The sequence below is a fragment of the Drosophila ananassae genome, chromosome 2R, assembly GCF_017639315.1.
Source record: "Drosophila ananassae strain 14024-0371.13 chromosome 2R, ASM1763931v2, whole genome shotgun sequence".
NCBI classification, from domain to species: Eukaryota; Metazoa; Arthropoda; class Insecta; order Diptera; family Drosophilidae; genus Drosophila; species Drosophila ananassae.
The window spans coordinates 7214988-7224225 of NC_057928.1; the positions used below are offsets into that span (position 1 = coordinate 7214988).

The 9238-nt window shown below is 41.7% G+C and overlaps 4 protein-coding genes across 8 annotated transcripts; 2 read left to right on the plus strand and 2 right to left on the minus strand.

Moving 5' to 3' along the window:
• Positions 1-148: 148 nt before the first annotated feature.
• Positions 149-1440, plus strand: LOC6506208. The gene is made up of 4 exons (XM_001958305.4): positions 149-302; positions 389-585; positions 647-908; positions 968-1440. The coding sequence occupies exons 1-4, from the start codon at positions 152-154 to the stop codon at positions 1147-1149; spliced, it is 792 nt and encodes a 263-aa protein (XP_001958341.2). The 5' UTR covers positions 149-151; the 3' UTR covers positions 1150-1440.
• LOC6493737 (kinesin light chain) lies at positions 1274-3769 on the minus strand. 2 transcript variants are annotated; one of them, XM_014909039.3, is made up of 6 exons: positions 3648-3769; positions 2750-3376; positions 2466-2586; positions 1921-2400; positions 1556-1861; positions 1274-1491 (listed from the first exon to the last, which is right to left on the minus strand). In XM_014909039.3, exons 1-6 carry the CDS (start codon positions 3677-3679, stop codon positions 1474-1476), a joined length of 1584 nt encoding a protein of 527 aa, XP_014764525.1. In that variant the 5' UTR covers positions 3680-3769; the 3' UTR covers positions 1274-1473. The 2 variants fall into 2 exon arrangements, with proteins under 2 accessions (XP_014764525.1, XP_001958340.2); XM_001958304.4 differs by lacking the exon at positions 3648-3769 and adding an exon at positions 3493-3633.
• A 1191-nt stretch (positions 3770-4960) lies between these two features.
• Positions 4961-7602, plus strand: LOC6506209 (ankyrin repeat domain-containing protein 12). Of its 4 annotated transcripts, none has more exons than XM_032453975.2 (4): positions 4961-5226; positions 5652-6124; positions 6192-7325; positions 7382-7602. In XM_032453975.2, exons 1-4 carry the CDS (start codon positions 5091-5093, stop codon positions 7553-7555), a joined length of 1917 nt encoding a protein of 638 aa, XP_032309866.1. In that variant the 5' UTR covers positions 4961-5090; the 3' UTR covers positions 7556-7602. The 4 variants fall into 4 exon arrangements, with proteins under 4 accessions (XP_032309866.1, XP_044570623.1, XP_044570622.1 ...); XM_044714688.1 differs by having other exon boundaries at positions 5090-5226; positions 5636-6124; XM_044714687.1 differs by lacking the exon at positions 4961-5226 and adding an exon at positions 5337-5480.
• On the minus strand, positions 7331-9237 carry LOC6493736 (hsp70 nucleotide exchange factor FES1). The gene is made up of 5 exons (XM_001958302.4): positions 9085-9237; positions 8950-9027; positions 8018-8561; positions 7752-7960; positions 7331-7693 (listed from the first exon to the last, which is right to left on the minus strand). Exons 1-5 carry the CDS (start codon positions 9124-9126, stop codon positions 7643-7645), a joined length of 924 nt encoding a protein of 307 aa, XP_001958338.1. The 5' UTR covers positions 9127-9237; the 3' UTR covers positions 7331-7642.
• Position 9238: the final 1 nt, after the last annotated feature.

Here is a 9238-nt window from a genome sequence, read left to right on the forward strand (position 1 = left end):
GAGACCACATGTATATTTAAATTATGTAGCGTTGTGGTGAGAATATTGCATTATCACGATTAGCCGATAGGACCTCGAAAGTATATCGAATATCGATGTTTTCACAGCTGTTCGATTTTGTTCCGACATCGATGGTGGCCACAAAGCATCGATGTTTCAAAAAATGTTTAAACATCGATACATTGATGTTTCCATCGATGTTGTTCCACCTCTAGAAAACAAGTTAAATACACTTTATAACATGGATCCAGCCGTCCTAATACTCTCTTATGGGGCCATGACTCCTTTGGAAATAGCCGAGGGTAAGTAATTTCATGAGGATCATCAATTCCAATTCTTTTAAATATGAATCATGCTAACTGGGCTTATGGTTTCCGCGCTGGTAAAGGCATTTTATCAGAAATGGATCAACCGAAGGAACCGACTTTATCAGAGTGTTCACTGAATTGTTACAAATGCACAATTAAAAATAAGTACTACAATACCACAATAAATCTTGTTCCTGCCGCTGGCAAATTGGAAAACGTTCCGGAGGACATTCTTAAAGCGACTGAAGCCCTTATCATTTACTTTGTTCCAACCGAGGTACGTTAAGCTTATTTTTAAATCGGATTTTTGAAATTTATTAAATATTCTTACATTGCAGACCTCCTTTATCGACTCCATTTCAAAAACTTTATCCGAAAACCATCAAATCCAGCTTGGTTTTCTGTTAACGTCCTCGAATCTATCGGAATCCAGCGGAGTGTCTATCTCGGACTTGAAGGAGAGTACGAACTTCTTTTTTGACGTGATAACCTTGAAGGACGATGATGAAAGTGATCCAGATGACTCGGAAAACGGATACGAAGAAGTGGTGGAAGGCCTTCAAAATACAGTTTGGTCGAACGTTAATTATGGATCCAAAGGTATAACCCAATGATCAAAATGTTTATGGAAAAATGCTCTAAAAGTTTTGCAATTTTAGATTCCAAACCAGAAATGAGTACGGACGAGCTGGATAGCCAATTGAGGGACTTTGAAAACCTGCTCCTGACTGCTCAGAGTCTTCGAAATGATACTAGCCTAAGTCGAGAACAGTTTCTCGATCGGGCCGAGCAGTTCGCTGGAATAGTTTCGTCCATTTTAAACGACAATGATAGTGACTAGCCATATCTACCCGAGCAGCCCCCTATGTTATACTTGTTTGTTGCTTGTAATATAGCATAAAGCAAAGCCTCTCAATCAAATATTTTCCATAAATATATGTGTAGTACGATTAAATTATATAAAATTCTGTTAAATATATTTGGTTTATTATTAAAAGCGGTACATAATTTTGACAAAATAACAATGTATAAAACGTTGTTCATTTGCTAATGTAATGCTTGCGAGCTTATGTATATTAAGGAATGAATAAATAAATTGTTTTTGTTGTTAACTTTCAATTATAAACATAAAGATTCCGTTGAGGGCGATGAACAAATCAAATTTTCACGGTTTGGCATTTTTCTGAAACATTCAAAAGACAAAAGATTAATAAATTTACATTTTTTGAAGTTAATATGGAAATTACCTCCTCGGAGAAATCCATATCTTCCTTAATTTGCTTGGATCGTCGCTTTTCATTAGATGTTAGCAGTTGTGAGACCTTGGTTTGTTTAGCTAAATCGTAAGCTTCCTTTTTACTTCGCATTGCACAGTCTTCCAGGGTTTCGGCAGCTTCGAACATGCCTTGCCTCCGGTACAGGGCGCCCAGATTTTTTAGAGTGGTCGTGACAGTTGGGGAATCCACTTTAGCAGCCTTATGCCAACCACCGTATTCGCCATAAGGGGTGTTCTCTCTGTTATCATATTTGTGCTCCTCTCGTTCCTCGGCCACCTGTTTAAATAGAAACTAGTTAAATCATTCTCAACACTAGTATTGATGTAGTAACCCACCTGCCAAATGGGCTTATTTTTGCTGTCGATGGCTCCAAACTCGCGCTCGTGGGCTCGGGTCAGGACCTGCTTGTACAGAATTTCAGCTTCGGTGTATCTGCCCTGTTTCAGGTAGCATCCGGCCAGATTATTCTTCGTCTTGGCCACGTTCGGATCATCGGGTCCAAGCTTCGATTCGTAGATGTCGAGGGCGCGCTGATAGTACTTCTCAACCTCATCGTATTTTCCCTGATTTTGGCAGAGCAGAGCGAGATTGTTCAGTTGCTTGGCAACATCGGGGTGATCCTTTCCCAGGACCTTCTCGCGGATCTCCAAGGCACGTTTGCAAAGGGGTTCGGCATCCTTGTACTTGCCGCGCTTGCCATAAAGCACAGCCAAGTTGTTCAGGGTTGCCGCTACGGCTGGATGGTTCTCTCCCAAAGTCTTTCCGCGAATTGACAGAGCATCGTTGAGTAAATTGGCGGCCTCTTTGTACTTATTCTAAATGGAATCAAGTGTTACAAATCAGGAGAACAAATAAATTTATCCAAATAGCCAGTACGAACCTGATCGCGGTAAACAAGAGCCAAAATATTCAGCATTGTTGCCACATCCGGGTGATCGTGGCCACTAGTCTTTTCGAGATCTTCCAATGCCTGCTTGCAAAGGGGAACGGCTACTTCGTATCTGCAAGGGAAGATATTGTTTGTATTAATATGAGAAGTGGTGTTTTCTCTGACCTGTTGGCATTACAGACCAATTGCAGTTCGATTTTTATTACAAGATAAAGCAAAACAGGCTAATTCAAGTTAAGAACTCTCAAATGGCATCTGATTCTTTGCACGCTTACCGGCCCTGTGAAGCATATTGAATAACCAGGTTGTGCAGAGTACGCAGACGGGCTGGAATTTCATAGCCCGACGTCTGGTTGGCAAACTGGCTGGGCGGAGTGGGAGACATATTGTTTCTGTCGTCGTTTTCCTCATCGGGGAAGAGCTCTACCACGGGATCTGTGCGGGACTTCTCGCAGGTGTCGTCCTGCTCCTGATTGTCGTCGTACTTCTTCACAGAGGCCATGAACTCCAAGTGCTTCTTCTCCTCCTCCAGCTGGGCGACCAGTTGTTCGGAGGCCTGGAACTTTTGCTGCGTGTTGGCGAGTTCGTCGCGGAGCCAGGCGTTTTCCTGGTGCAGGCGGCGCACTTGTGTCTTCAGCTTCTGCTTCTCGGCCTCAATGTTCTGCAGATGGGAGGTGAGGGCCATCATCACCTGGGCCTCGCTCAGACCCAGTTCGATGTTTTCAATGTTCTTCCGCAGCATGTCCGACTTCTCGTTGTCCTTCTGCACCTCAGAAATGCCGTTCATAATCGAGACATGCTCCACTCGCAGGGCTTCCAGGCCCTGGAGCACTGTCTTCGTATTGGATATTATTTCGTCCTGCGACATTTGCGTCATTTTTCCGATTTTTTCGATTTTCTGTCTGCAAATAGAAAACAACAAAATCGAATGAAAAACCGCTCCAAACCTTTGACTCGGCGAAGGGGGTATGATCTCGAGGATAAAAATGGAAAATGTAATTAAGAAGTGTGTGTTTACAGCCTGTATGATTTTAGAGTTTTGGACACAATCATTTTAACCGTATCGCAATGATTCAATCTCCGTCAATCAATAAGAAGTAAAAGAAAATTGTACTGCGCATGCCGCAGTTTTGGAAATAAGGGTTGCAACTCCAACATCCCGGCGATACTAACACTAATGTAGAATTTGTGGTGATAGGTTCCATTTTATTAATTTTATATTTTTATTTTATTTTGTATGTTAAACTTCTAAACTTGAAAAGTAATAATGACAAGAGAGTTTGAGGCTCCTATTGGGTTTAGGGTTTTGGTTAAAAGGTTAGGCCACAATTTCCCTAGGTAGGAGCAAGCTTTTCGTACAAGGATATTTATCGATTACAAATCGATTATTTATTTTTATTTTTACTCCCCGTTAGCCGGTTAGTCTTCCAAAAGCTTGCTTTTGTGGGGCGCGCCTTGCAACATTATGCGAAGAAAGCAATTAAAGAGAAGCGATTTGAAAAATTAATTGCTTACATTAGCATTAAATGAAAACGGCGAGCTCCGAAGGTTCTAATACCCTATGAAATATCCACATCTTTAAAATATTCATAAACCCACTAACGCCATAAAGTAATTATTGTTGCGTTTTATAATTATCTTTGTACGCCTCTTGTTTCGTCACGCCTTTCTAATTGGAAATATGAGTTCAGTTTGCGCCAGCAGAGATCAGTCCGCTGCACTTGTCTGTATTTTTGGGATCGTGGAAGTGGAAACTGTAGTCGACCGGAAAAGATTGGGGCAGCGCGTAACAGAAATATACAGAATTTCGAAACACCCATTGCATAGGGTATTACTCGAATGAGTCACTCAGTGATGATGTATGTACATAAAACTCATTAATACGCAGGCATTATGATTTATTTTGTGGAAATCTGAGCGTAGTTGCAGTCTCAGCAGTTTCGGGGATAGATTTAAGAGCACTTTTGAGATCAATCTAAGCCAAATAAATCATATTTTCCAGCAAAAACTTTTTTCGAGCACCAGCCGTGGTTATATTTACTTGCAACACACAAACACACGCATGTGTGGGGGAATGTGTGTGAACCGAATTTAAGTAATACGAACCGAGTTGCACTATCTTATATAAGTTATGTTATTGTTGCAAGCGTTTAAATTTCAATAATATGATATTTAAAAACTGAAAGCACTTTCACAAACCTGGCTAGGTTCTGCCCTTTGGGGGTCTCCTTGGATGCTATCTTATGGTACAAAAAAGTTTTGGTTTTCACTGCTTTGCGCCGTTTTTGCACAAATTTCGTTCAAAATCCTTTGGCCGCGGGTGTCCTGCACATGCTAATCGCTTCCCTAGACTTTAAATTAGAATTTTGTTGTGGAAATTCTCAATTTTTTATTGTCCATTTGCAATTAAAAAAATTAATCGATTGTGCAATTTAAATCGATTGTTCAATGTCTATCGATTTTTGGGGCATCTTTTCTGAAAAATACCATTTATACCAAAAAATACCAGCTTCATTTTAGTCCCATCTCTATGGATTGTGGGACATTTATAAAATTAAAAACCAAGTTTTTGTTATCAATTTTAGTTTTTCCCGTTTACAAGTGAACAAAAAGAGTATGCCACCCCCAAGACCGAAGGGGATAGCGTTTAATTCAGGAGTTACCCAGGCCAGATCGACCCCAGCAAATACCCCCATGTCGGAAAGGCAGCAGATGGCTCTGCTTATCCAAATGACGGCCACCTCCTCGACAGGTAAACATCTAAGGTGTTTCTCGCCGCAAAATAAAATTAGTTTTACATGTGCGGTAGTCATTATATGGCTAAAAATGTGGCTCTTTATCTCGTGAACAATTAACAACTATTGAAATGCGGGCGTCGCAGTATTATTGTAATAAAAAAAATCGCAACCAGTTACATACATACAATGTACACACATTGTTACATACATTTTACACACAATGTATCTGTTACTCAAGCGCATGTAGACAAAAAGTAGAAGGAAAAAGGTATCCCTCAGATTGAAATTATGGAAAACTGGTTTCGGCATTGCTTTAAAATTAAAAAATTAAGCTGTTAGTCCTTGTTAATAACAATACTCTACTGTCGTATCTCCTCGCACTTTCCAACTGCAATTACTCAGCCGTCAAATGTATTGTATAAGGTTCTCGTCCTTCCAGATTCGTCCCGAACCAATTTAAAGAAGAATGAGTGCAAGAAGGGAGATGTTGAAAGCGACGAAAGCAACCTGAACGAAAAGCAAGAGACCCTGGATACTAAGGACAAGTCCTCCGCGGAGGAAAGCAGCAGTGATGGCAAGAACTCGGACTCAGCTCACCAGGGCACATCGGCGGCGAAGCGCTGCTACTCGGACATAGAGGAGGACTTCGAGGAGTCGGGTGAGGACGTTAAGAAAAAGAAGCGAAAGGACTCGGAACATGGAAAGGACTTGAAGGGGGCCTCGCTGAAGCTCTCCTCCCGAGTGGAGAAAGGCTCCAAGCTATCGACCAATAAGGGGTCACCGTCCGCCAACAAAATCACCGCCTCAAGTGTCGAGAAGGAGCAGGCTGAGATTAACAAAAATGCGGACATTGAAAACGAAGGCAGTGACGACTACAAGAGCAACGATAGCTTGTACAATGGTGGCCTCAAGGTAGGAATCTTTAGGAGTCCTTTCTATCAATATCGTCCCTAATAATAATTTAAAATGTTTCCAAAAGGTTCCCCCGCTTAAGATAGTCATACCCCAACAGAATTGCTCCATCGACACCGAGGGAAATGTGCTGAGGACAGGCAAGGTAACTGCATCGCGGAATGCAGCTCTCCCGTATGTGGTCAGCTCGAACAGCGACTCCATCGACACCGTAATCACCAGTCAGTCGGTCAGCCCCCATGAAAGTCCGCAGAAGAGCAACATCGTGTGCGCCACTGTGCTGGACGACAAGAACATAAAGCTCTTCAATGACGAGAAGAATTTGAGGGTCCTGCGAAGCTCTCATCGAAATGTAGAGCGCAGCTCCAACAATTCTTCTCCGCAGATGCAAAGCAACTCCCCCTCACCGGCATCGTCGAATCATGCCAACGATGCGACGGACGTAAAGCTGTCCTACAGCAACATGACCTCCAGTCCCATTCCACAGGGTCACCAGTTTGACCAGGAGTCAATCACCAATGTCCCCAGCCCTTCCACATCATCGACGTCCTCCTCGAAGGAGATAAACCCCTCCTCGAACGTTGACCTCCATCCCCGAAAGCGAAAAATAAGGCCGAAAAACACTGACGACAGTTCGAAGAACTCCAATGCGAATAACATAGATGCGGCTGTGAATTCCGAGGAATCTCATCCCCACGATCATCCCTTCACCAATGGTTTCCAGATGTTCTTGAACATCCGCCGACAAATCGAAAAGAAGTGGAAGAGCTTGTACCCGGTGAAGCCGAGACCTCCCCAGGGCTACAACGATTATTTATTGACGAAAAAGTCGTATCTGCTCAGCCGAAACTCACAGAACCCAGCCGTGGATATTCCCAGCACAGTGCCTCAGGCAATGACCAGAATTTACCAGGACCAGGAGAAGGCAAGACGAGACTTAATCCAAGCCCACACCGTGGAGCGAGAGAAGCTCTGTCTGAATGTGGAGCAGGAGATAATACGGGTCCATTCAAAGGCGGCCAGAAGTATATCTGGCCAATCGGCGCCTTACTCCGTGTGTACATACTTGAAGGACGACGAGGTCTACAACTTGATAACTCCCGAGCAGGACGAGAAGGAGAAGAGTGCCCGCTGCCGATTCAATGGACGATTGCTGCTCAGTTGGCTGCAGGATGTTGATGACAAATGGGAGAAAATCAAGGTGGGTTTGAAATCAATCTACTTTAATTATATATTAATTTAAATAACTTATTTTAGGAATCTATGGTGTTGCGACATCATAACGAAGCCGAAAGTCTGCACGCCGTTCAAGTTATGGACTGGAATATATGCGCAAAGCGAAACCGACTGTGTGACAACCCAATAGAAGTCAATCTGGAGCACGTGCCCATAGTTTCTGTTGGAGATGACTTTGACACACTGCCCACATAACCGGAAAAGATGGAAATAAATTTAATTTGTTATAAAATCCAAAACAACTTCTCCATAGTTTAACTTTTATTTAAGACACTTGGTATGTTATCGTCCATTAAGGTTGTCTACAATACTCCTTGCGTAGCTAACCATATCCTGTAAAAAGAGATGATTAATTTGTTGTCCTTAAAATTCAAACTTAATCTTGACTTACTTCACAATCTTGAGACTGTTTGTTTTTAGAAATAATCTGTTCAAGAGTAGCCAGAGCTTCCTTGCGCTTCTCCGTAGATAATTTCAGATCCGTTTCCAACGAAAGGGAGGAAAGTGCAAAAAGAGTGGTCTCTTGCTTAACATCAAACTCCTTTACCGGCTTCAGATTGTCCAAGAGCACTGGAAACACTTCTGCCTTGACAAAGTCCTCTGAAAGGATGTAAATTTAATATATTTTATATTAAAACCAATTTAAAGTGTTAGTACCTCGCACAGACTTGTCCTTAGACGTCAGGGATGCTATTAGAAATGCCGCCTTTATGTAAAGATTCGTGTTCGAGGACTTCAGACAAGGCACCAATGCTTTGATACCCTTAACCCGTTTAAACTCCTTATAGCCCGGTTCAAAGTTTCGAATGAGTGATGATATCGCGTAAATGGAGCTCCGTACTATGTTCTCATTGTTGTTACTCAAATTCTTTACAAGTTCCGGCAGAAATTTATCGTTTATGAGGGCGTTTTGGCAAAATATATTATTTTGAGCCATTTCAGCCACCGTCTCGATGGCCGATATTCTCAATTCACTATCCGCCTCATCCTTTATACATCGAAGTACGGCTTTGTTGCCGCCAAGCTTGACCAGCGAGTTGGCATTGTCGAGGTCATCAATGTGGCTCCTTATCACTTCAAAGCTGTCCTTTTTCTCATCCAAACTGGATTCACCGTCTTCCAAAACAATTAGGGCGGCCTTCAGTTCCTTTGAGGCATCTGTGGTCATGGCAGTCAGTGCTTCTTCTAAGAACTTGCTTTTCTAAAAGGAGAAATTGAAAATTAATGTCCTTTTCTGATAATCATTGGCAACATTAACATAAAATATAGGAACTCTCTTGAGTGTTAAAACGCTGTCTCCCGGAAGGTTGAATTTTGATTAGGGATTTTTGAATATAGTAGGAAAAGAAAGGGAATCGAAATGTATTTGAAAGGTTTAGCTTAAAGCTTGAGTTTTGATGGAAGGAACCATTCCATTAAGCACATGGGCATAAATAATTCCAGATGGTTCGATTGAATCCCTGCAGTTGAATCACCCAAAGTATTCTCTTGTTAAATAATGATAAACAGGAAAAAGACTGCCAATGAAGATTGGCACTTCTAACACCTTCATTTAGGCAATTTTAAATTAATTCGTTGTGTTTTCGTACCTCAACATCTGGCGTTTCATTTTCCTTGGGTTCTGTGCCGTTTTTGTCATGATGTTGAACGGTGTATTTCAGCACATTCTGAAACAAAAAAGGAATTAATCATTTTCCACATATTTGTAGATCAATACAACTTACTTGTAAGCTTAGGGCTCCTCTGGGTGTGTTAGAATCAGACATTTTGTTCAATAAACAGATTTAGAAAAATTTTTGTTTTTAATTTTAGTTAGTGATGGGGCTAGATTGAGTTATCGATAAATGTAGATCAAAAAGTAATGGAAAACACAAAACA

What these genes read in the sequence shown, in the direction of transcription:
- LOC6506208 (XM_001958305.4), top strand. Translation starts at nt 152, where the DNA reads ATGTTTCAAAAAATGTTTAAACATCGATACATTGATGTTTCCATCGAT. An exon ending in TCCTTTGGAAATAGCCGAGG is followed by an intron (nt 303 to 388) that starts GTAAGTAATTTC and finishes GCGCTGGTAAAG; the next exon opens with GCATTTTATCAGAAATGGAT. An exon ending in CGTTAATTATGGATCCAAAG is followed by an intron (nt 909 to 967) that starts GTATAACCCAAT and finishes TTGCAATTTTAG; the next exon opens with ATTCCAAACCAGAAATGAGT.
- LOC6493737 (XM_001958304.4), bottom strand. Translation starts at nt 3,527, where the DNA reads ATGATTGTGTCCAAAACTCTAAAATCATACAGGCT. An exon ending in ACTCTAAAATCATACAGGCT is followed by an intron (nt 3,377 to 3,492) that starts GTAAACACACAC and finishes TTCTATTTGCAG; the next exon opens with ACAGAAAATCGAAAAAATCG. An exon ending in CTCTTGTTTACCGCGATCAG is followed by an intron (nt 2,401 to 2,465) that starts GTTCGTACTGGC and finishes GATTCCATTTAG; the next exon opens with AATAAGTACAAAGAGGCCGC.
- LOC6506209 (XM_032453975.2), top strand. Translation starts at nt 5,091, where the DNA reads ATGCCACCCCCAAGACCGAAGGGGATAGCGTTTAATTCAGGAGTTACC. An exon ending in TGTACAATGGTGGCCTCAAG is followed by an intron (nt 6,125 to 6,191) that starts GTAGGAATCTTT and finishes TGTTTCCAAAAG; the next exon opens with GTTCCCCCGCTTAAGATAGT. An exon ending in ACAAATGGGAGAAAATCAAG is followed by an intron (nt 7,326 to 7,381) that starts GTGGGTTTGAAA and finishes AACTTATTTTAG; the next exon opens with GAATCTATGGTGTTGCGACA.
- LOC6493736 (XM_001958302.4), bottom strand. Translation starts at nt 9,126, where the DNA reads ATGTCTGATTCTAACACACCCAGAGGAGCCCTAAGCTTACAA. An exon ending in GAGGAGCCCTAAGCTTACAA is followed by an intron (nt 9,028 to 9,084) that starts GTAAGTTGTATT and finishes TTTTTGTTTCAG; the next exon opens with AATGTGCTGAAATACACCGT. An exon ending in TAAGGACAAGTCTGTGCGAG is followed by an intron (nt 7,961 to 8,017) that starts GTACTAACACTT and finishes ACATCCTTTCAG; the next exon opens with AGGACTTTGTCAAGGCAGAA.